At 38.7% G+C, this 26,858-nt stretch overlaps 1 protein-coding gene across 1 annotated transcript in view; it reads right to left on the bottom strand.

Annotated features, from left to right (window-relative positions):
* The window catches only part of Vps50 (VPS50 subunit of EARP/GARPII complex), a 159,690-nt gene that overhangs the window by 57,870 nt on the left and 74,962 nt on the right, over positions 1-26,858 (bottom strand). Inside the window, exons 13-16 of the mRNA XM_004656224.3 lie at positions 8,660-8,792; positions 6,502-6,593; positions 740-834; positions 78-176 (exon numbers count right to left, since the gene is read on the bottom strand). Of these exons, the coding sequence (XP_004656281.1) occupies positions 78-176; positions 740-834; positions 6,502-6,593; positions 8,660-8,792 (419 nt within the window). The remainder of the gene's footprint in view (positions 1-77; positions 177-739; positions 835-6,501; positions 6,594-8,659; positions 8,793-26,858) is intronic.

Genomic DNA, 26,858 nt, shown 5'->3' with positions numbered 1-26,858 from the left:
TGCTAGAAGAGTAAACAGTAGGTAGAAACATGCTCATAACTTAAATGCACATATTCATATTTTCTTAGATCTCTTACCTGTGGTAGTTCTTGAAATAGTTGACACTTTGTTTTCTAATCGACTCTTGCAAAACTTCAGACTTGCTTCCACAAAATTCTTCTCCTACTTGCATCAACCTAGCAGGAGAAAAGGTTGACATATATAACCATGATGTAGAATATAGCACTATGTAAATCAACCTAGTAGGAAAGTTTATATAAATCAACCTAGCAGGATGGAAAGTTTACATAAATCAGCAGCTTCCTTGTAGAAAAAAAAAAAAAAAAAAGATTCCTGGTTACTTTTTAAAGACAAAAAGTCATAAAAATTTGGATATTTGGAAAAATTCTAAAGATTACAAATCCATAATATGTTAGAAACATGCAAGCGCAGGCAAACATGTTTAAATAAACACCCAGGGCTAGAGAAATGGCTCAGAGGTTAACACACTTGAGTTCAATTCCCCAGTACACACGTAAAGTGGCTACTGGCCCTGAGTGCTCATTCTCTTTCTCTCTCACTTTCTTTCTCCAAATAACTGAATACAATTTAAATAAACACACAAACAGAAGAAATTAGTTAGGAATATATAATTATATTAATATCCATGAAGAAGTTATACATAACTCATTAATTTATGATTTCCTTAACATGATTCAAAGAATCAAACCAAAGAATAAAACAAGATCTCAAACACTACCTGCTGATTATATCCAAAACAAAGATGAAATCATCATATTTGAATATAGATAAATCAGTTCCAAGCAAGTAGGTTTTTACTTTCAGCTGAACATCCTGTAAGACAAAAAAAATAATAACAATAAAAACCAAAACATAAATAATAAATTCTTAGAGCTATTATTCTATTCCATATTTACAGCTGAAAATAAAATAAAACAGGAACACAACTTTGGCTTGAAAATATTTATAGACAATTTCATTAACAGCAATATAATAGAAACAATCCCATTAATATCAGATGCAAAATAATAATGGCCCCAATCTCACTGCAATTGGAAATAGTTCTTTTAGATTCTATCCAACATAAAAGATATAAACACATTATTTTATAAAAACTATAACATTATAATGGGTATATGGGGAAAATCACATTATTTATGCATGACTGAGATTCACTAGAAACCCAAAACTAAGAAATTCAAAAGTTATTAACTATGTGAAATAACTAACTGCAGGGCGATATATAAAAATTGATAACATTCAAATATACTTACAAACTACTATTAAAAGAACAGAAAGCTTTAATTTGAATCATAGGTTAAAAGGATGTGGAGAAGCAGGGACACTCATTCACTGTTGGTGGGAATGCAGGATGGTACAACCACTTTGGAAAGCAATATGGAGACTCCTGAAAAAGCTGACTATAGAAATACCAACAGACCCAGTTATACCATTACTGGGCATGTACCCTAAAGCCTTCAAACCAAAAGCCAGAGAGATTTGTTCAACCATGCTTGTAGCAGCTCAATTCGTAATAGCTAAAAGCTGGAATCAACCCAGATGTCCATCATTAGAAGAATGGATAACAAAGATGCGGTATATCTACACAATGGAATTCTATACAGCAGTAAGAAAAAAGGACATAAAGAAATTTGAGGAAAAATGGTTGAACCTGGAACAGATCATTCTCAGTGAACTTACCAAATCACAGAAAAAAAATCGACACATAGTCTCACTCATCTGCCACACCTAAACTGAATCTGCCCAAGATGCCTTACATACCCAGCAAGCACCTCATGGACTAGACAATAAGATGGATGGGAGGGCGGGGAGGGAATCAAAGAGTGGAAAACAGTAATCTGGACCCAAACGGCAATGGTACCATAAAATTCTACTTCCTAAAAGACAGACCAAATGGCTGAACCTTCACTAGACCCTTACAGGAAACACCTGAACCACAAGACACTGGAGAGGGTAGGATCGAGACTGACCTAAATCTCCTACATCTTCCCTCCCTCCCTCTCCCCCTCTCCCCTCTATCTCTCTCCTCTCTAACTCTTGTATATTAGTTATCTTTTTCCTCAATTTCTTAGTGGACACTGACCTGTAACCCCCACTTCCAGCTTGGGCCTACCATCCACAATGAGCTTTTGATCAGAGAAACCTACAAGGTTTCCCAAAACAATGACAGACTTCTGTCAGAGTACTTGATGACCCACCAAAGGCCAGTGATAAGACCCTATTGCTGAAGACTCCATACACAGCTGACGCATAAAATGGAATGACATGGCTGGTAGCCAGGAGAGAGTCAGTCCCCAGACAGTCAGTGTGTCTAGTGCCAGAAGGCGCTACATAGGCGACTGGGGGAAATGACCAAGATCTGTCCAAGCAACACATTGTTTAACCTAATTAGCAACAAATAACCTGATGTGATGCGCACACAAGTGCAATAGTGGTACACAGCCATGGTGAGGAATCAATTGCTCTTGATTTGGCTAACTGATCCACTCAGTGGTACTAGACCCTTAGCTGGAGCTGGGAAACAAGTCAGAACCATACCCAAACACAAGCCCACTCTACAATATCAAGCTACCATCAATCACGGGGTATAAGAGGGCCCACACCCATCAAACTGTCTATCAAAAAAGTAAGTGTTATCTCAATTTTCCGGGTGCTAACTTACTCTCTGTTGGAGAATCTGCTTCTCTTTTCCAGATAGATGCAGATCCTAAGAAGAGAGCTGCCCCAACATACCTCAAAAGGGGCCCAACTGAAACTAAGGACAACTGGCGAAATAAGCAAGGGTGATGTTTTCCTGTGAACCAGATACCAGCACAAAGGGGAAGGAGATCAACGCAGAGAAAAATCAACTCCTACCAAATCAGAGAGCCAAAGCCTCAGAGGTCCCCAACACCTCAGCACTGAAGCAGACCAAAAATGAACCCAACATGGCTCAGGGAAATCTTGCGGAAGAGGGGGCGGAAAGAATGTCAGAGTTACATGTTGGGTCATGATTTGCAGAGACATTTATCATACTAATAACTGGGGGCTAACTCCACAATGCACGACCCATTTTCATTAACAAGGAGGGTCTAATGGGAGGGGGTAGATCACAGATGAGCCTAAATAATGGTACCAAACTGCCTGTATTCACTGAAATGAAAACTAATAAATTAAATTTAAAAAAAAATAAATAAATAAATAAATAAAATGCCCAGAGAACAAGAAGGCTCAGACTTCTTAATGTGCTGCTACAGATTTTAGTTAAAACACTCTCATTTCCTATATCAAGAGTTTTGTTCGTTAAAAAAAAAAAAAAAAAGCCCATCAGGTATGAAGCCATGTGTAATGAACCTGCCTGGGTCTGTTTGTTTAATCTTTTCTTTAAAGCCCCTTCCTGATTTTGAAAGAAATAAAAGTTATTCTCAGTTAAAAATATATATATATATATATATTAAAATAATCTTAATGTAAGGGTGATAAGAAATATCAAACTTGGGTAAAGAGTGCATAGTACATGCCTTTATTCTCAGCTCTTGGGAAGCCAAGGTAGGAGGATCACTGTGAGTTCGAGACCACCATGAGACTATTTAGTAAATGCCAAGTCAGCCTGGGGTAGAGTGAGATTCTACTTCAAACAACAACAATTACAGTCAAACTGACAATCAGCCACATTACAAAAATAAAAACATTTTACAAAGGGTCTAGAAACTTGGAGAAATGATAATCAGTTAAAGAGCTTGCCTGCAAAGCCTAATTACCTGGGTTCAATTCCCCAGTATGCATGTAAAGCCAGATGCAAAGTGGCGCATGCGTCTGGAGTTCATTTGTAGTGAAAGGCCCAAGAATTCAGAAGCTCAGAAATACTATCACGCTCCAAGGGGAGCTTAAGCGGGCTCCCTGCATACCTCAAACTCCAGGCTTTACTCTCTGTTGGAAGCAAGTAAAGAATCCCTCTTCTCATTATATCAGAGCCCACTCCTAATATAAAACTAGGTAAAAGGGCATGAGATAGCCCTCAAGGATGGGAAATGAGTAATGAAGTGAACCACTTATTTGGTTTCTGTAAATAGCCTGCACTATAAGCCTTACACTATAAGCCCCCTCAAGGATGGGAAATGAGTAATGAAGTGAACCACTTATTTGGTTTCTGTAAATAGCCTGCACTATAAGCCTTACACTATAAGCCTTAATAGCCCACACTGTTAGCCTTAGTAGCTCGCACCATAAGCTGTAGCAGCCTGCCTCAGACCACCAAGGTCATAGGAGGCTGATACCATACTCTGCTACCCCCACCTAAGGAATTACACAAGTGCTGACCTCCAAGGTCATAGGAGACTGGAATCACACTCTGCTACTCCCACCCAAGGACCTGCGCAAATGCTGACCACCAAGGTCATAAACTAATTGGCTTAGAAACTATGGGGTGGCACCAACTGACTGGCTAACACCCTGCAGGGCTCCTAATATTAGAAAATGATTGGTCTAAGGCACAGGCTTTGTTAAAAACCCTATAAAAACTGTCCTGTTCCTGCATTCGGGGCTCTGCAGTCCTCTACCCCTGTGAGGTGTACGACTGTGGGCCCCAGCGCGCTTGGAATAAAATCCTCTTGCAGTTTGCATCAAGACCGCTTCTCGTGAGTGATTTGGGGTGTCGCCTTATCCGGGCAGAGCGTGGGGGCCCCCTGCGGGGGTTTTTTCCTACAGTAGCAGCAAGAGGCCCTTACTCTCTTCTCCCTCTCTCTTTCTCTGCTTGCAAATAAATAAAAATACTTTAAATAAATAAATAGGGTGTAGTGTTTTAAGGTTGCAGAGTCCAAAATTAAGAGAGTGACAGTAATGTATACCCTCAAAGAAAATGCATTTCAATCTAGAAAGCAGTAAAATTGTAACTAAAAAGTTATCTGGGAGCTCAGCAGTTACAGGCACTTGCTTGCAAAGCCTGCTGGCCAGGGTTCAATTCCCCAGACATCCACATAAAGCCAGGTGCTAGACACACATTTATTTGCAGCAGCAAGAGACCCTGACACACCCATACACACAAAAAAATAAATTTTTTAAGCTAGCAGATTACAACAACTGAACCAATCAACTAAACAATTTTTTTTTTTTTTTGAGGTAGGGTCTCACTCTAGTCCCCCAGAGTGGCCTGAAACTCATAGTGATCCTCCTACCTCTGCCTCCCAAGTGCTGGGATTAAAGGCATGAACCACCATGCCCAGGATTTTTTAAAATTAATTTATTTATTTGTTTTGGTTTAATCAAGATAGGGTCCCACTGTAGCCCAGACTGACCTAGAATTTACTACACAGTCTCAGGCTCACCTTGAACTACAGTGATTTTACTAGCTCTGCCTCCGGAGTCTAAACAAAAATCTGAAAAAGATATTGCTGTCGTTTGAATGTTTAGATCAACTCAAAATTCAAATGCTGAAATTCTAACCCCTAATTCAGGAGGATAGGAGAAAGCTAGCTTTGTTTGTTTGTTTGTTTGTTTTTTCAAGGTAGGGTCTCACTCTAGCCCAGGCTGATGTGAAATTCAGTATGTAGTAGTGGCCTCCAATTCATGGTGATCCTCCTACTTCTGCCTCCCGAGTGCTGGGATTAAAGGTGTGCGCCATCACACACAGAAAAACTAGCTTTTTAAAGGCAGTTATACTTAGAGATTGAGTCCCAAAGAGAGAATCAGAAGAGAACTCTTGGCAGAAAAAGAACTCGTGTTGATCGAAGCTCATCTATAGCACCCCTTGCTGTCCACAGTCTAGCGCACTACATGGATAGAAGGCCCAAATGAGCTGGCTCAAGGATATACCCTCCTCCTCTACAAAGCAGTCTGTCTTCCACTGCCTTATAAAGGCTGCTGTCTTGCTGTTGTTGACTCCGCCCACTCCACTCAACTCACCTCAGGCTGCTTTTCTATGCTGCCAAGCCTGCCTACATCTTCTTTGCTTCACATGTGAATCCAGGTTCCACTTCACCCAGCTTATCTGGGTTGGGAGGGCATAAAACTGTTTCTTGGTCTGAGGGAACTTTTCTGCTTATTTATGTTACTGTTATATAGTATGTTCTGTTTGTACTGTTATATAGTTTGTTATATAGTTCTATTATATAGTTTGGGGTAACTTCTCACTTTGATTACATGCATGACTTTTCTCTGGTCTCTGAATCTACCATGTATGTATTTTCCTTGTACTCCAGATCTACCACGTGGGTGCCTTCACTAACTCAAGGTCTACTACCTGTGTAATTTCTTTGAACTCTGGGTAACAGCAAGAGTAACTCTCTTCATTACTCATTTGTCTTCTTGGTCTCTGCTTTGATACCTGCCCTCTCATTCTACCCTTAAGCCTCATTGTTTGCTCTTTTAACTACTCTTAAAAACACATGGCAGATGCCATGCTGGTTTCTCCTGTCTCCCTATACAAGCTCCTAGATTCCTAACTAACTTTGACATGAGGATTTATATTGCTTCTTCAAGAAAAAAGAATTTAAAAAACCAAACCTGCCATATTCGTGTGAGTCCGTGCTCTAATTTCTTTTTTACATAGCCACGATCAAAATTAGTTTCTTCAGTACCGATCATATTACTCCCTTCTGAAAATAAAAATAATTGTCAGAATTTTAGATTTAATTCAGTGTATTTTGATTTTCTAAATAATAATGGGCATGCCAAAAGAGATTACAGAACTACTCATTCCATGAGTAAAGTATGCATACTTTTATATTTTCCATAATGAGTATTAATTTTATTCTAGTTAAACAGTCAAATATGGACTAACAGGTAAGCTCAATAATCTTCCTCAAAATAAATTTGCTCCTGAAAATACATATATACATTTATATGAAAGATAATATATCATTGTGTATTGTAGACTACTTGAATGTCCAACAGTAACTAGAAAAAGGCCCTTGCACATCCAGGCAACAGACACATGCCCAGTTCATCTCTGGGCACTCCTAGAACCTTATTACATGTATCACCTAGCAGTTAGGGCCCCAGCAGCTTAGGCAACACATCTCAACAACAGGTTTAGAGTTATGTTTAGAATGTTCAAGTGTTAGCAGGCCACACCGCATCACACAGCACCACTTCAGAGCATCAGCAGGTAAATTCTAGAGTCAGTCTCTACAGTATTATGAAATCTTGTGAATAATTTCAAATGACTGAATATTATCATTTTATTCCTAATCACAAAGATGAAAGAATGAATTTTAGGTAAACACATAAATATTCTTAAAATACAGGACTAGGAGCAAGAAATTTTAGTGAAAAGGAGTGGACATGTGCCTTGGCACTCCCATCACCATGATGAGTATATACATACTGACTTCAAAATTCTTTGCTTTTAACTGCAAAGTTATTAGTTCAACAAATATACATAGTGACAAATTCTTATATCTGTTGTATGTGTTAATTCTACTACAAACTTTTCCCTTTGGTTTACCCTTCAATAATGTGTTAGAAAAGGTAAAGGTTGTTGAACTGTCTTAACATTCCACATGTAGAAAAAACATAAAGATTACCAAAACATGAAGCTTTATTTATCTTATTTATTTTTGTTTTTATTCTTGTTATTGACAACTTCCATAATTATAGACAATAAACCATGGTAATTCCCTCCTCCCTCACTTTCCCCTTCACAACTCCACTCTCCATCATATCTCTTTCCCCACTCAATGAATCCCTCTTTTATTTTGATGTCATCATCTTTTCCTCCTATTATGATTGTCTTCTGTGAAGCTTTATGATAAACTGGAATCTCAGTGAACCTAGGAATTCCCACTTTGGTTTCTTTACGTTTTGTTTTGTCCTTGAGATGCTACAGATCCAACCCATGCCCATTTATCTCTCTCTCTCTCTCTCTCTCTCTTTCTCTATTTCTCATATAAATAAATAAAAAATATTTTAAAATTGGAATAATTTCTATTTTCCATTCAAAGACAAAGTTTTAAAATTTTGATCACACTTTAAGCCTTCCTGTATTCTGAAGCAAAGTATCAGTATAACTATTAATTTTTAGAATCTAATGTTATTTGAATAAGTTAAAAAATTATTAAAATAGAGGAAAAAAACAGTATTTAGCATTGACTTCATAGTAAGTCTGAAAAGACTAATGTCTTACTAGTTTGCAATTAATAATACTAAAGAATTTTTTTTGTTTTTGTAAAAGTTCTTTTCCAATAATTCAGCATCAAGACCAGCAACATCTACTCCTTGAAGTAGGTACGATGGGCCACCTACAAAAAGCCCTTCAGCCCGGTGAATCCCAAACGGTAACTGAACTTTTAATTATTTTTATTTTTGTTTATTTATTTGCAAGCAGAGAATGAGGGGTGGGGGGATGGGTGGTCCAGGGCTTTTTGCCATTGCAAACCAACTCCAGATGCATGCACAACTTTGTGCATCTGGCTTACATGAGTACCTATTGAACTCAGGCTGTCAGGCTTTGCAAGTAAGCATCTTTAAGTGCTGAACCATCTCTCCAGCCTGTAACTGAATGCTTATAGTAGCTGAATCACTCTCTTTGCTGAACATTGAATCTACTGTCACTAGAGTATCTGAAATGTTAAAAGCAGGCCTTTGTCACTCTTCTTCTTACTACAGAAATATGGTCTATTTTACATTTCAATTTTTAAGAAAAATTGTAGTACTTTCATACCAGAAACTGAAGCAGTTCCCTCACTGTCATGCTTTTCATGCCATTCCATAGTCCTATAATAGCTGAGCATTACTTCCCATAGTGCTTTGCACAAGTCCGCAAGGCAAGGAATATAGCTGTCTGGTGTAACATGCTGAAAAAACAAGAAAAGCCAATTTTAAAATTTCAAGTACAACAGCTAAACATCGGTAACTACTCAAAATAAAATATTATATTATTAACCAAATTCACTGAAATTACAGATAAGAAATTTCTTCCACTGACATATCTTCATCCCAAATTCAATGGTAAGAAGCCTTTTTCAAGTAATTCCTATTTCAACATGACTTTTTACATTTTTTAATTTTTATTTATTTGAGAGCGACAGACAGAGAGAGAAAGAGGCAGTTGAGAGAGAGAGAATGGGTGTGCCAGGGCCTCAAGCCACTGCAAACGAACTCCAGATGCATGCACCCCCTTGTGCATCTGGTTAATGTTTAACAAACACTCACTGAACAATTAAAACCACTAACTTGGATGACCCGGTAGTGTTCCATATAAGCATGTCAAGCTTCTAAAACTGAACCAGATGGTAGAAAAATTAAGCTACTGGGTGGTGTTCCTATCAAAAATGCTAGAATGGACTGTTGCATGCAGGGTCAGCAAGACCAGAACGGCTGTCATCAAGAAAACAAATGAACTTCCGGTTAAGATGGCGGAGTAGGTACCACGCCAAAGCAGCCTAGGGGGGAAAAAACCAAAAAAACTCAGCAGAATACACACTTTTACTAAAAAGTGAGGTGTATAGGAAATTGAGGCGGCAGCAGAGAAGTGGAAGAGTTATAGAGCATCCAGAGCCTGCACAGGCGGGAAGGGCGGCTACGGCAGCTCGGCCAATCGCTGCAACCACGGCGCAGAAGAAAACCACCAGACTCTCGGCTCGAGCCGCAGGAGAAGCCATGTGCGGGATTTCCCCCTCGCACCGCGCTCTCCGCAACTCGGGAAACATGAGGGGAGAAAGGCAGCGAGCAGCGGAGGAGAAGACCTCGAGGTAGAAGCACACGTGGAGCAGCTAGACAACCAGAGCAGCCGCGGCTCCCTCCCCTCCCCCACCGCCTGAACCCAGCTCCGGCAAACACAGCAGCGCCCCGGGACCGGCCACGCCAACTTGGGCTGACAGCGGGACCCAAGCAGGAGCAGAGTTCGGCAGCAACTTCAGCGGCTCCAGCACCGGTACCAGTGGCCCCAGCAGCAGCGGACCCAGGAGCGGCAGCGGCGGCAGATCCCACAGCAGCGGCTTCGAGGGGAGCAGCGGCGGTGGACACGGCAACGGCAGCTTCAGCAGCGGTGGTGGCTCCGGTGGTGGCAGCTACGACTTCAGCAGAGGCAGCAGCAGCGGCTCGGTTTGCCCCGTAGGAAAAGCAAGTGCCCAGCTCCAGAAATCAGAACAGCAGCCCGACAACCCAGGCAGCAACTTGACTGAGACCAAAATCACCCAAGGTAACTGGGATTGCACCAGGGAAGGGTCTCACTTGGTCACAAGCTGACTTGGATACCTCAACAGACCAGAAATCTAAACCTCTTTGTTGATAGAGGATCTGGCCATTATAATAACTACTCTTGCATACATACTTGGGGCTGTTTTTGATTGAATGTGTACAGTGTTTAGTTAAATTTTAGAATCTACCTGTATTTTATTCCACTCAGCCTGCTTGAATACTCCTATAGCAGGGAAACTCAACCCCTAAGAACATCTTTGTAGATACTCTGAGAGTCTTAAGAGCCACACCTAATACCTTAAGGTCCTACCCTGAAAATATATTACATCAAATCAATAGATACAGCTAAGAATACACAGCTAGCTAGAAAATCCAAGCATTAACTTAATCCAAGATGCAAAAATATATACATTATAACACAAGAAACACTAAAAAGCAAGACTATATAAATCCACCTAAAAGTATTAATGCATCAGAAATGTCCTCCAGTGAGAAAGAGTTACAGGAAATACCTGAGAAAGAGTTCAAAAGAATAATTATAAATATGTTCAAAGAGGTCAAAGAACACATGAAAATAATCAAAGAAGAAATCAAAGAGGAAATCAAAGAGGAAATCAAAGGAATCAAAGAAGAGGCAGGACACCAATTTAATGAAATAAAGAAGGCAATACAAGACATAAATAGGGAAATAGAAATAATAAAGAAAAACCAGTCAGAATTACTAGCAATGAAGAACACAGTTAATGAAATAAAAAACTCTGTAGAAAATCTCACCAGTAGGATGGATGAGGGAGAGGACAGAATATCTAAGCTAGAAGACCAGGTGGCAGACCTAATGCAGTCCAACAAAGAGAAAGACAAACTTATAGAAAAGTATGAATGGGAATTTCAAGATATTCAGGACACTATGAAAAGATCCAATATAAGAATTCAGGGCATAGTAGAAGGAGAAGAAAACCACTCCAGAGGCATAGTAGGCATCTTCAACAAAATCATAGAGGAAAATTTCCCCCAAATTGGGAAAGAGGTGCCAATACAGATACAGGAAGCCTTTAGAACCCCAGTCAGACAAAACCCAGAAAGAACCTCTCCTCGCCACATTATAATCAAACTTCCAAACACACAAACCAAAGAAAAAATACTGAAAGCAGTTAGAGAGAAAAATCAAGTTACCTACAAAAGCAAGCCCATCAGGATTACAGCAGATTATTCAACACAAACTTTTAAAGCCAGAAGGGCTTGGAGTGATATATTCCAAGTTCTGAAAGATAACAACTGTCAACCAAGGTTACTTTATCCTGCAAAGTTATCCATTCAAATAGACGGAGAAATAAGGACATTCCATGACAAAAGCAGGTTAAAGGAGTATTTGAAGACAAAACCAGCTCTACAGAAAATACTTGATAGAATCCTCCATGCTGAACAAAAGGAAAAGCACACATATAAGGAACCTAGAAAAAACCAGCTATACTCAAATACCAGTTAAGAGAAGAGAGCACAGGTAGAACCAGTAACACACACACACACACACACACACACAAAAATGGCAAACATAAATACACACCTTTCAATAATATCTCTTAATATCAACGGTCTCAATGCCCCACTGAAAAGACATAGATTTGCAGACTGGGTTAAAAAGCAGGATCCTACAATTTGTTGTCTCCAAGAAACTCACCTTTCTACAAAGGATAGACATTATCTTAGGGTGAAAGGTTGGAAGACGGTGTTTCAAGCAAATGGGCCTAGAAAACAAGCAGGGGTTGCTATCCTAATATCAGACAGGGTAGACTTTAGTCCGACGTTAGTCAAGAAAGATAAGGAAGGTCACTTTATATTGATTAAGGGCACACTACAACAGGAGGACATTACAATCCTAAACATATATGCACCTAACATGGGGGCTCCCAAATTCGTCAAACAAACACTATTAGAACTAAGGTCACAGATAACACCAAACACAGTGGTGGTGGGTGACTTTAACACCCCACTCTCATCAATTGACAGGTCATCCAGGGAAAGAATAAACAGAGAGGCATCTGGACTAAATGAGGTCATAGAAGGAATGGACCTAACAGATATATACAGGACATTTCATCCAAAGGCTGCAGAATATACATTCTTTTCAGCAGCACATGGAACATTCTCTAAAATAGACCATATATTAGGACACAAAGCAAATCTTAACAAATTCAGGAAAATTGAGATAATTCCTTGCATTCTATCTGACCACAATGGAATTAAACTACAAATCAGTAGCAAGAAAGGCTATAGAGCATACACAAAATCATGGAAACTAAACAATACACTACCAAATGATGAGTGGGTCAATGAAGAAATCAAAAAGGAAATCAAAAAATTTATAGAGTCAAATGATAATGAGAACACAACATACCAAAATCTCTGGGACACAATGAAGGCAGTTCTAAGAGGTAAATTTATAGCCTTAAGTGCCTATATTAAGAAATTAGAAAGGTCGCAAGTAAACAACCTAATGCTTCGCCTTAAAGCCTTGGAAAAAGAAGAACAAGGCAAACCAAAAATTAGTAGACGGGAAGAAATAATAAAGATTAGGGCAGTAATTAATGAAATAGAAACAAAAAGAACAATCCAAAGAATTAATGAAACAAAGAGTTGGTTCTTTGAAAGGATAAACAAGATTGATAAACCCTTAGCAAATCTGACCAAAAGAAAGAGAGAAGAGACACAAATTAATAAAATCAGAGATGAACAAGGTAACATCACAACAGATTCCAGAGAAATTCAAAAAATTATAGGGACATACTATAAAAGCATATACTCCACAAAGTATGAAAATCTGAAAGAAATGGATAATTTCCTTGATCTATATGACCTACCTAAATTAAATCAAAATGAGATTAATCACTTAAATAGACCTATAACAAACATGGAGATCCGAACAGTTATCAATAATCTCCCAACTAAAAAAAGCCCAGGCCCGGATGGATTCACTGCTGAATTTTACCAGACTTTTAAGGAAGAGCTAACACCATTGCTTCTTAAGCTTTTCCAGGAAATAGAAAAAGAAGGAATTCTACCAAACTCTTTCTATGAGGCCAGCATCACCCTGATACCAAAACCAGGCAAAGATAGAACAAAAAAAGAAAATTACAGACCAATCTCCCTCATGAACATAGATGCAAAAATTCTCAACAAAATATTGGCAAACAGAATACAAGAGTATATCAAAAAGATCATTCACCCTGACCAAGTAGGCTTTATCCCAGAGATGCAGGGATGGTTCAACATACGCAAATCTATAAATGTAATACATTACATAAACGGGGTTGAAGGACAAAAATCACATGATCATCTCATTAGATGCAGAGAAAGCATTTGACAAAATCCAACATCCCTTCATGATAAAAGTCCTACAGAGACTGGGAATAGAAGGAACATATCTCAATATAATAAAGGCTATTTATGACAAGCCTACAGCCAACATATTACTACATGGGGAAAAACTGGAAGCTTTTCCACTAAAATCAGTAACAAGACAAGGGTGTCCACTGTCCCCACTACTATTTAATATAGTTTTGGAAGTCTTAGCCATAGCAATAAGGCAAGAGACACACATAAAAGGGACACAAATTGGAAAGGAAGAAATCAAGTTATCATTATTTGCAGATGACATGATTCTATACATAAAGGACCCTAAAGACTCTACTAGCAAACTGTTAGAGCTGATCAAAACCTACAGCAATGTAGCAGGATACAAAATAAATACACAGAAATCAGTAGCCTTCATATATGCCAACAACAAACACACAGAGGATGAAATCAGAGAATCACTCCCGTTCATAATTGCATCAAAAAAAATAATAAAGTACCTTGGAATAAACCTAACCAAGGAAGTAAAGAACTTATACAATGAGAACTTTAAAACACTCAAGCGAGAAATGCAGAAGACACTAGAAAGTGGAGAAACATCCCTTGTTCCTGGCTTGGAAGAATCAATATCGTGAAAATGGCAATCTTACCTAAAGCAATCTACACATTTAATGCAATCCCTATCAAAATTCCAAAGGCTTTCTTCATGGAAATAGAAAAAACAATCCAAAAATTCATTTGGAATCACAAAAAACCTCGAATATCTAAAATAATACTGAGCAACAAAAAAGAAACTGGTGGTATCACCATACCTGATTTTAACCTATACTACAGAGCCATAGTAACAAACACAGCATGGTACTGGCACAAAAACAGACATGTAGATCAGTGGAACAGAATAGAGGACCCAGATGTAAGCCCAGGTAGCTATAGCCACCTGATATTCGATAAAAATGCCAAAAATACTCATTGGAGAAGAGACAGCCTCTTCAGCAAATGGTGTTTTGAAAACTGGATAAATATCTGCAGAAGGATGAAAATAGATTCTTCTCTCTCGCCATGCACAAGAATTAAGTCATCAGACCGGAAACTTTGAAACTGCTAGAGGAAAAAGTAGGGGAAACCCTTCAACATATTGGTCTTGGCAAAGACTTTCTGAATACAACCCCAATTGCTCAGGCAATAAAACCACAGATTAACCACTGGGACCTAATGAAATAACAAAGACTTTGCACCGCAAAGGACACAGTGAAAAAAGCAAAGAGGCAACCTACAGAATGGGAAAAAATCTTCGCCAGCTATATATCTGATAGAGGATTAATATCTAGGATATACAAAGAACTCAAAAAGTTAAATAATAAGGAATCAAACAAGCCAATCAAAAAATGGGCTAAGGAGCTAAATAGAGAGTTCTCAAAGGAAGAAATACAAATGGCATATAAGCATCTAAAAAAATGTTCTACGTCACTAGTCATCAGGGAAATGCAGATTAAAACTACATTGAGATTCCATCTCACTCCTGTCAGATTGGCCACCATCATGAAAACAAATGATTATAAATGTTGGCGGGGATGTGGAAAAAAAGGAACCCTTCTGCACTGCTGGTGGGAATGCAATCTGGTCCAGCCATTGTGGAAAACAGTGTGGAGGTTCCTAAAGCAGCTAGAGATTGATCTACCATATGACCCAGCTATAGCGCTCCTAGGCATATATCCAAAGGACTCATCTCATTTCCTTAGAAGTACATGCTCAACCATGTTTATTGCTGCTCAATTTATAATAGCTGGGAAATGGAACCAGCCTAGATGTCCCTCAACAGATGAGTGGATAATGAAGATGTTGTACATTTATACAATGGAGTTCTACTCAGCGGTAAAGAAAAATGAAGTTATGAAATTTGCAGAAAAATGGATGGACCTGGAAAGTATTATACTAAGTCAGGTAACCCAGGCCCAGAAAGCCAAGCGCCACATGTTCTCTCTCATATGTGGATCCTAGCTACAGATGACTGGGCTTTTGCGTGAGAATGAAAATACTTAGTAGCAGAGGCCAGTAAGTTGAAAAGGAGACATAAAGGGTGGAGAAAGGAAGGGAGGAGGATACTTAATAGGTTGATATTGTATATATGTAATTACAATGATTGTAATGGGGAGGTAATATGATGGAGAACGGAATTTCAAACGGGAAAGTGTGGGGGTGGGGAGGGAGGGAATTACCATGGGATATATTTTATAATCGTGGAAAATGTTAATAATAAAAAAAAAGGGGCTGGAGAGATGGCTTAGCAGTTAAGCGCTTGCCTGTGAAGCCTAAGGACCCCAGTTCGAGGCTCGGTTCCCCAGGTCCCACGTTAGCCAGATGCACAAGGGGGCGCACGTGTCTGGAGTTCGTTTGCAGAGGCTAGACGCCCTGGCGCGCCCATTCTCTCTCTCTGCCTCTATCTGTCTTTCTCTCTGTGTCTGTCGCTCTCAAATAAATTAAAAAAAAAATGCTAGAATGGTTTGATAATATTATAAAACCAATTAATAATACCGGCCCTAAAATATGTCTAAGAAGAAAGACCAAATGACTATCTATAAAACCAAATGCTATAGAAAAAAGAGAAAAGCTGATAAAGCTGATATTAATATCCATTTCTATTAAACACTCATAAAAACAAAGAATAACTAGATATTTTCTAAGATAGGGAAACTTTAAAGCATAACCACTACAGATGAAAAAAAAAAAAAAACTAAGGATATTTGAGATCTCCATTACTATTTGACAAAGTTTTGGAGATAGATAATGACCAATAAATGTATTTAATCCAGGTACAGCCAACCTGAGGCACATAGGCCACACGCAATCCAGAAGAGCTACAACTGTGCCCAACAGATCTGCAGATGGAATAATATCACATTTTCAAAAGGTTGGACACCTCTGGAAACAGTAAGAGGCAGAAAAATAAGGAAAAGAAAAATATATTTTTATTTACTAATGACATACTTGGAAATTGATATGGAAACAATATAAACTAACTCAATTATAACTCAGCAAAGTAGCAGGTTACATAATTAGCATGCAAAAATAAGTAACAACCATTTAAATATATTTAATGAGAAGCCACATTTATAATAATAATTAAAGTAAAAATTTCAGGAATAATTTTCACAATAAATGAGTAAAACCCTCCATAAAGAAGATCATGAGACATTCCTAAAAGACTTAAGAGTACAGTGAACAAAATGAAAGACATAATCATGTTGGCCCCTGAAAGGCCCAGGCATGAGGCCTAGTGGAACTTCCGGAGCCTAGCTAAAGTTTGGCGACCTGTCTCTGGCCAGCTAGGACTCAGCAAGACGCCTAATGGCTTCTGGCCTGCTACCTCCGGCTTGGCAATTGTAATTACCATTTCAATAGTTACAGTTTACTATTGGCCCTTACCTCTTCCCCCATCCTAAAATCCCCGCCTTCGTCCCCAACATGAGATAGGCAACTGCTCAGAGTAATAAAGCGAGTTGTTTCTGCATGGAAAAGATTCCCGACTCAGTGTGGTTTTTCTCCGGTGGTCAGGAGAGGTCTGAGTCGTCCGAAGCTCATCATCCCCTCAACCCCTAGGGAGGAACCAGCAGGCCTGGTCCTTCCCTCGGCACTACCTACCTGCCAGGGAAGGAGCCCGGCATAATCACCCTTGGTTAGGCTGTTTCAATATTAACATGTTCCACCTTTTAAAAGCTATTGTTATAAATAAAATGTTCAGAAATAGGTCCAGGGATTTTCCCTTTTGGTACTTCTCTCAGTTGGAGAGCTTTTCTGCTTTTCCTCTAATTCTCTCTTAAAATAAACCTGTCATAATTTAAATAAACAAATAAATAAATATGAAAGTGGTCCAGTCTCCCATAAAAATTTAACATATCAATGCTGTAATTTAGCCTTATATGAGGAATTGGGCAAATAGTTCTCTACCAAATCTTGTTCCTATTATGCAACTAACTCATTGTTTTTTCAAAGAGAAAATAGAAAACAAGCTTTATAATAAACCTAAAAGAACAGACTTGCTAATTTTATGTCTTAATTCCTGAAAAGAAAAATTTAGATCTGGATTTATTTAAAATATTTTTAAGTTAATTATATTAACTTCAAAATCAAAATTATATTTTAACTTAATCTGAAAACTAGTAATATACTCTTGCCCTAAGCTATACACTGTATTTGTTATACAACTGATTGGAGTAGAAGAGGTGAACTGACATTTAAGCCACACTTTCATGTAATACTCATCAAAAGTTGTTATGTTATACTCAAAATGAAGTAACTCTTATTTTGAATTGTTTTGAAAACTATAGCTTTAGCAGTAACAATCAAAATGTCCAAATATTGTTCTTTCCCTTGGGAAAATAATCTCAAAAGTTGCATAAAACTAGCAATAACTATTTGACCACTATGGCTTGCTTCCTCCATATTCTCTATAACTCTTAACTGGCTAGAGCTCTTATATAGACTATACTGTATTTTTGACATGTTCATATTTTTTATACCTTGAAAAATAAAATAAAATTTGCACTGCTTCGAATTTTCTAAAAAAAAAAAAAAAACCTTAACGTATGATTGAGAAGCATCTCACAAGCAGACTAGTATTAGGACAATGACAGAGCCAGTTAAAAATGATAAAACTAGCTGGGCATGGTGGCACACACCTTTAATCCTAACACTCGGGAGGCAGATGTAGGACTACATAGTGAATTCCAGGTCAGCCTGGGCTAGAATGAGATTCCACCTTGAAAAACCAAAAAAAAATAATAATAAATAAAAAATGAGACCAACTTCTCATACCAAACACAAGCATTAGTCCCAAATAAATAAGTTATTTAAATGTAAAAATAAAGTATACTAGTACTAAAAATATGAATCATTTCATCTCTTAAATCACTGTATCTCTTGCTATAGAGAAACCTCTTCTATTTATAACCTGAAATGCAGAAGTAGCAAAATTGGTAAATTTTTGTTTTTGCAAAGTAGGGTCTCTCTCTAGCCCAGGCTGACCTTGAACTCACTCTGTAGTCCCAGGCTGGCCTCAAACTTATGGAGATCCACCTACCTTTGCCTCCCAAGTACTGGTAGCAAAGGTATAAGCCACCATGTGCATTGCTAAAGTTTTATTACATTAAAAACAGTTTGCATGACAAAAGCATAAGCAAAGTCAAATGACAAATGATAACATTAAAAAGTTTCACAACAGGTCTGGAGAGATGGCTTAGCAGTTAAGGCACTTGCCTGCAAAGCCTAAGGACCCAGGTTCAATTCCCCACTACCCACATAGGCCAGATGCACAAGGTGGCGCATGTGTCCAGAGGCTGTCTGCAGTGGCTGGAGCCCTAGTGTGCCCATGCTTGTCTTTGCATATATATCTGACTCTTTCCCTCTCTCTCTCTCAAATAAACAAATAAATACATAAAATATTTTAAAAAGATTCCCAACACATATTCACAATCAAGAATATATAGAAAGAATTCTAAAAAGTTTAAAAAACTGGGTGTGACCTATGTGTCTATACTCCTAGCTACTCAGAGGCTGAGGCAGAAGGATAAACCATGAATTTAAGGCCAGATTGGGCATCACAGTAAAACCCCCAACACAAAACCAGTAAGAGTAATAACATAATAGCTTAAGGGCTGGAGAGATGGCTTAATGGTTAAGTCACTTGCCTACAAAGCCAAAGGATCCAGGTTTGATTCCCCAAGACCCACATAAGCCAGGTGCACAAGATGGCAAATGTGTCTAGACTTTATTTATAGTGGCTTGAAGCTCTGGCACGCCCATTCTCTCTCTCAAATAAATAAATAAATCACTATTTTAAAAAAATTATGGTTTAAGAGAAAAAAGACTAAAAAACTCTATAGAAAAATGGGAGTTTGCTTAACAAATAGAAACATAAAAAGCAGATTTGAAATATATGAAAACATGTTCAATTAACTCTTAGTAGGACAAATAAAACCACAAAAAACCTAAAGTTCTCACTCATCAAAGTAGTAAACATTTAAATGGCCAATGACTTGCTCCTTAGCTAGACTATAGCCAGGTTCTTCTAAGCCCTCTTGGCAATATGCCTGACCTTGACCTACAAAGATTTCACCAGGGAACATCCTCAGGATGATCCCACCTTTTCTTTTTTTCCTGATTTTTTGTTTGCTTGTTTGTTTTATTTGAGAGAGAGAGAGAGAACGCAGATAGAGAATGGACACACCAGGACCTCCAGCCACTGCAAATACACTCCAGACACATTCACCACCATGTACATCTGACTTATGTGGATACTGGAGAATCGAACCTGAGTCCTTAGGCTTTGAAGGCAAGTGTTAAGTGTTAAGCCATCTCTCCAGCCCCTCATCTTTCCTTGAAGCATCTGCCTGGGAAAACTCAAGGTTACCAGAACTTACTGCTTATTCCTAGCCACACCTAAGAACAAAGCCACCTTCACCCAGTTTCTGTACAAACATAGAAGCCTAAAATACCAGTTGACCAATCCAAACAGGTCTCATACAGATAAACCACCACCCTCTAGTTTTTGTAATTTTCCACTACTTTACTCCACTAAGTTCCTGTCACCTCCCCAGGCATCTCATTTTCCTTCTTCCCCCCACCAGACAGGGTGTCACATAGCTCAAGTTGACCCCTTAACTCACTAAGTAGCCAAGGATGTCCTTGAACTTCTGATCCTCCTGCCTCTATCTCCCAAACTCCACCATGCTGGGCTTTATGTGTTGATGAGGACTGAACCCAGAGCTTCGTGCATGCTAGGCAAGTACTCTTATCAACTCCTGTTCCTTAAGTATCTACTGCTGGTAGGAATGCAAAATAGCATGATGCCAAGGAGAGGAGTTAAGCACCATCTAACAAAAGAGCACAAGTATTTTCCTTTAGTTCCAGCAATCACAAGGCAGAGAGATAGGAGCATCACTTCCAGTTTGAGGCTAGCCTGGGACTACAGAGTTCATTCCCGGTCAGCCTGGGCTACAGTGAAACTCTGCCTCAAAACCAATAAATTATACACACACACACTCACACATATACACCCATACATATGTCCTGAATTGTACCCCAAATAATGTATGCCACTACAAAAGTCCATCTAAATACACAAATGCAGGCTGGAGAGATGGCTTAGTGGTTAAGTGCTTGCCTGTGAAGTCTAAGGACCCCGGTTCGAGGCTCATTTCCCCAGGACCCACATTAGCCAGATAGACAAGGGGGGCACGCATCTGGAGTTTGTTTGCAGTGGCTGGAAGCCCTGACGCGCCCATTCCCTCTCTATCTGTCTCTTTCTCTCCCTCTCTGTCTGTCACTTTCAACTAAATAAATAAAAATGAGCAAAAAAATTTAAATACACAAACGCAAGAGATTACTAAAAGAAGCTATCAATTATTCACATAAAAGAATACTAAACAGCTATAAAAATACTTTAGGATAATGTCTCTTGTTTATTCTTATCATTACTACCTCTAGATGGAACCAGTCTTAATTCTTTCTCCTTAGTTTACTTTGGCACATCATTATACTTGATCCATCCCTTTCTATGTATACAGATTGAAAATCTATACTGATGAATAAGGTCAGGAAAAGCTAAGAGTAGATAGCAGAGAAAACCAAGTTCACAGAGTTCCAGGCTGCAACTCAGCAATCAGGTACTGTAATATAGGCGCTCCTCTATAAATCATTTTTTTCATAACTTTCATTGCTCAGCTTTGTATATATTTATATTATGCAAATATATTTAATCTAAGTATATTCCAACATTCTTTTGGCAGATAAGAAGTTTCCAGAGAAAAATTAAGGACTATACAAATAACTGTGTTATAGTCCACCAATTAATTTCTATTATACTTGTCACAGTTTAACAAACCAGAAAATTAATACTTAGACCTACTACTTTCTATTCTCTATTCATTCACTGTTTCACTAAATTATTTCCCTGTTTATTTGTGGAAAAGGGGGTTCCTCTCCCATACTATCTCTTATAGGTTTATTGAAATTAAATAGATTTAGTGAAACATATACACATTAACATGCCATGCAAATATTTTTTAAAACCTGCTGAAATTGTAAGCCAGGCATGGTGGTGCATGCCTTTAATCCTAGCACGTGGGAGGCAGAGGTAGGAGGATAGCCATGAGTTCGAGGCCACCCTAAGACTCCATAGTGAATTCCAGGACAGCCTGGGCTAAAGTAAGACCCTACTTTGAAACTCCCCCCTCAAAAAAACTTAAATTACTCCCTAAAGTTAATAGCAAGCCTCTTTCTCACTGACTCAGGTATAAATGAGCCACAGACCTAGCTAAACCACTGAACTTACCTAAAAGTATCCCCAAATAACTCAAATGTCATTATTTTCAAATATATTCATTTGTACAACCATAATATAATATAGTTAGCACCAAATAACAAGATGATTCTTGACGGTTAATATTCTAAAGTACAAGGAAATATAGAGACCATTTTTCTAAATAGTAATTTCATTTACTAACTATAATATATAATACCATAGTTGAAATACACTAATAATAGTTTAAAGCAGAAAGCAAAATGGAACAGATATCTTTTAGAAAGGCATTTTCAACAGATTTAAGTCTTTGATTTGTTATCTATAAAATGGCAAACTATGCTGTAATAAGAATCATTTTATATGACTAGTGGACCACTGTACCATGAAAGCACTAGTCATCAACTTTGCAGAAACAAATAATTCTCACACTTAAAAAAAAAAAACAACTTGGGCTGGAGAGATGGCTTAGAGGTTAAGCGCCTGCCTGTGAAGCCTAAGGACCCCAGTTCGAGGCTCGGTTCACCAGGACCTACGTTAGCCAGATGCACAAGGGGGCGCACACGCGTCTGGAGTTCGTTTGCAGGGGCTGGAAGCCCTGGCACACCTATTCTGTCTCTCTCTGTGTCTTTCTCTCTCTGTCTGTCTCTCTCAAATAGATAAATTAAAAAAAATAAAAAATAAATAAAATAACAACTTTATTTTTATTTATTCATTTGAAAGAGAGAGAGAGAAACAGGCAGAGAGAAGGAGAAACAGAATGGGCATGCCAGGGCCTCCAGCCACTGAAATCAAACTCCAGACACATGCACCCCCTTGTGCATCTGGCTTACATGGGTCCTGGAGAATCAAATCAGGATCCTTTGGCTTTTCCAACAAATGCCTTAGTCACTAAGCCATCACTCCAGCCCATTTCTCACATGTTTAATGCCATGTATTTACAATCACTTACAAACCAGGAATGATGTAATTCTAGCACCTAACAGCTGAGGCAGGAGCACTGGAGGTTTAAGGCAGCCTTCAGCTGAAAAAAAAAAAAAAAAAAAAAACTGAACTAACAGTATATAAACAGGAGCCATTTGTAACCTGTATATTCTAATTATTCTACAAAACCACTTCAAGGTTCCAAACAGAGAACCTAATTACACAGGCAAGGAGGAACCATGACCAAAGGCAGTCAAAAGAACTGAAAAATGTGCAAATAATTACCTAAGTAATCGAAGACTAGAGGACAGGCCAAGAAGACCAAAACGTCTTAAAAAAGCCTGTGTAGCTTCTACCCACAGAGCAAAGGCCTGCGTTCCAGCTGGCACCAGAGTTCACACTGGCAAGTCACGTGACCTGAGACAACAAACTACTCTGGATCCATTTCACCTTTCAAAAAAGTGTGAGAGAAGCCCTGATCTTCCTATATCCTCACCAGCTTCAGTCATCCACAAATCACAAAATGTCTGTTCCTGAAACTCAGCTCAAGTTCCAATTGAGGGGCACTTGCCTACATACAACTAGGAATACCTTCTGGAAGACCATATTGTAATTCCAGTTCCGTGATCACAGCACACACAGAAAACAACAATAAAAGTCATGGATGAATCAATTCAGAAAATATTCATAGTGTAAGAAATCCCAAGAAACTAAATAACTTGTCTCACATTTTATTTGAGGATAGGAAACAGAAATTTCTCTACCAATTTTCCTCTATGTTCTATAGTCATTGTCCACTTTTATCTTCAGTGAAGGGTTGCATAGTAAAGGGAGAAAGCACAGTACTGGAGAAAAATTTTTAGATACTTTACTTATTGCCAGGCGTGGTGGTGCATGCCTTTAATCCTAGCACTTGGGAGGCAGAGATAGGAGGATCCCTGTGAGTTCGAGGCCACCCTGAAACTATATAGTGAATTCCAGGTCAGCCTGGGCTAGAGTGAACCCCTACCTTAAAAAAAAAAAAAAAAAAAAAAAAAAAAAAAAAAACTTTACTTATTTATCTGCAAGCAGAAACAGAGCAGGGACAGAGAATGGGTGTACTAGGGGCCTCCAGCTACTACAAACAGCTTCCAGATGCATGAGCCACTTTGAGCATCTGGCTTTATGTGGATACTGAGTAATGGAACCCAGACCATTAGGCCTTACAGGCAAGCACCTTAACTCCTGAGCCATCTCTCCAGCCCTGCGAGAGATTTTTAATGCAGAAGAAAAAAATATCTGAGGTAACCTAACTTAAAGGAAAAAAGTCCACCACCTCTACAAAGAAGACACTCATGTCCTCACTTTGATGATAACATAAGTATCCTGTGGTTCAGGATTTGGAGATTCACAGACCTGGCGACACGATGGCTCAAAACTCCACACGTTTCTACCATGTTTCACAACCTGAACCAAAAGAAGCTCTTCAACACAAACTTGATGAAGAGCTTCCCTAAATCCAGACATCTGACCTACCATTACACCATTATCCATTTAGAATAACACTTGACACCTTCCATCTCTACTATCAACCATCTGATGACAATTAAAACAGAAATCCATTTTTGGAAGGTAGCATGTCAGCCTTGAGCATAAACAGTAAGCTGAGGTGATTCAAAGTGCACTGTAAGTCTAGCATTAAAGACCATAATCTTTCTGAGACTGAAGCATGCAATGAAAGAAAGCCATCATGGGCTGGAGAGATGGCTCAGCAGTTAAAGGTGCATTCTAGCAAAGCCTGATGGCCTAGGTTCAATACCCCAGTACCCACATACAGCCAGAAGTACAAAGTGGTGCATGTGTCTAGAGTTGGTGTGCAGCAGCAAGAGACCCTGGCACACCTATTCTCATTCTTTCTCCCATTAGTTAATTAATTAATATTTTTTAAAAAGGAGCTGGAGATGGCTTGGTGGTTAAGCACTTGCCCGTGAAGCCTAAGGACCCAGGTTCAATTCCCCGGTACACACATAAGCCAATAGTTTATTTGCAGGGGTTAGAGGCCCTGGTGTGCCCATTCTCTCTATCTGCATCTTTCTCTTTCTCTCCCTCTAATAAATAAATGAAATGTGTTTTTTTAAGAAGAATGGCTAGATGTAAAGTCTAATAACATGAAACAAAGAGGCTGCCAAAGTTAGACATTTACTTATTATACAAATTATTCTTTATCAGAAATCTCTATTTTCAAATACCTACAGAAATTTCAGGAAGATGCTTTTAGTATTAAAACATCAAAAGGGAAATTCTTAGGAGTGTCTTTAAAGCATTATGCTGTTCATATTTCATATTGGGCTTTGCATTCTAATCACAACCTAACAAACATGCACAGAACAGATGCTTTGGCATCTTCACAGAGATACAACATCCACAAAGCCCCCCTTCACACACACACACACATACAAACACACACACACACACACACACACAAACACACACACACACACACACACACACTGATAGGTAGATTCAAGGAAGAAAAAAACAGAGCTATTACTATCATTAAACAAATGGGAATTCACAGTGAACTCTCATCAGAGACATACATTTGAGATACTGCTAGTAATAACAGCACTAGGCTCAGGAAGCTAAAAGATCTATACAAGGACTGAACTCTGGCTGGCTGGCTGGCTGGCTGGCTGGCTTACTTGATTGATTTAACTTTTCATTTTCTAGAGAAAGGGGGACAGAGAGAGAAAAAGAGAGAGAAAGAGAGAGAATGGATGTGCCAGGGCCTCTAAACTACTGTAAACAAACTCCAGACACGTGTACTACCTTGTGCAGCTGGCTTCACATGGGCACTGGGGATCGAACCTGGGTCCTTTGGCTTTGCAGGCTAGTGTCGTGACTGCTAAGTCATCTCTCCAGCCCTAAACTCTGGCTTTATATACCTGCCTGGGAAAGCAGTTATAAGACACATCCTCTTCCACCAATCTCCAATTACTTCTTGAATTTGCCACCGTGCATGAAATATGAATATGCTAAGTGCTTTCTAGGCAATTGAAACCAGAGAGGTTGCATGACATAGCAGAAAGAGCAAAGAGTTAGATGAAACATGTCTGGGTTTGATGTTCAAATTTATCAATTCCTTGGTCACAACCATGGGTAACACAAAAAAAAGGAGTCTCTGTGATACTCTATAGATTAAAAATTATGTGCATACTTTTAGCAAATTTTCCTTGAACCTGACTGGATTTCTGATTTTTGAAACAACAAACATCATGGGAAAAAACTGTCATTCTCAAACCGCAGGCATTTTGTTATTAATTCAAATTTTGTATGCACATGTCAAGACAAGTGATGTGTATGGTATGAATAACTCCCGCCTGATCTAAGTAGCTAGCAGCTGTTAAACTGTGACATGCAAGTGCTTCTTTCCTATCATCCTTAGGTTTTCTAATCCTATAAAGTGCTACTAATCAAATACATAGCATTATACAACTCACAATGTATGTATATAATCAAATATTCAGGAGATTAAATATTATGCTGTGATGGGAGAAAATGGCAATATTTAAATATAAAAACAGTATCAATTAAGAATTGGGTTTTGGGCTAGAGAGATGGTGTAGCAGTTAAGGTGTTTGCCTATGAAGACTAAGGGCCCATGTTCAACTCTCCAGATTCCACATAAGCCAGACACACAAAGGTGAGGCAAGCACAAGGTCACACATGGCCACTAGGTAGTGCAAGCATCTGGAGTTCAATTTCAGTGGATGAAGCCCTGGCATGCCAATTCTCCCTCTCTCTCTAAGAAAAAAAAAAAAAACAAACATTTTTTTGGCAGGTTTCAAATGGTTTTCTGTGACAAAATTACTTTTTCTTTCTGCTAGTAGCTGTAGGCCACCTTCTAAAAATAAGATGGTGCCTTAACTTTTAGTCTCAGGATCCCCACCCCCTCCACTCAATCTCTCAGCAGAACTCTAAAATACATTGACAATTTTAAGTGTTCTTAGACTTATTCACTAGATGGCCCAGCCACATTCAAACCAGTATCAATTAAGAGAAAAGTCCCTCTATTGCCACCCAAAAGAAGACATACTGTTGTAGTAGTTTGAATAGATGGTCCTAACATATTCTGGATTTTATTAAAGTTTGTAATTTAGATATGCAGCCA

This window comes from Jaculus jaculus, chromosome 10, assembly GCF_020740685.1.
Source record: "Jaculus jaculus isolate mJacJac1 chromosome 10, mJacJac1.mat.Y.cur, whole genome shotgun sequence".
Taxonomy (NCBI): Eukaryota; Metazoa; Chordata; class Mammalia; order Rodentia; family Dipodidae; genus Jaculus; species Jaculus jaculus.
Note: the sequence above shows the minus strand (reverse complement) of the source record. Positions and strands in the feature narration are given on the sequence as shown.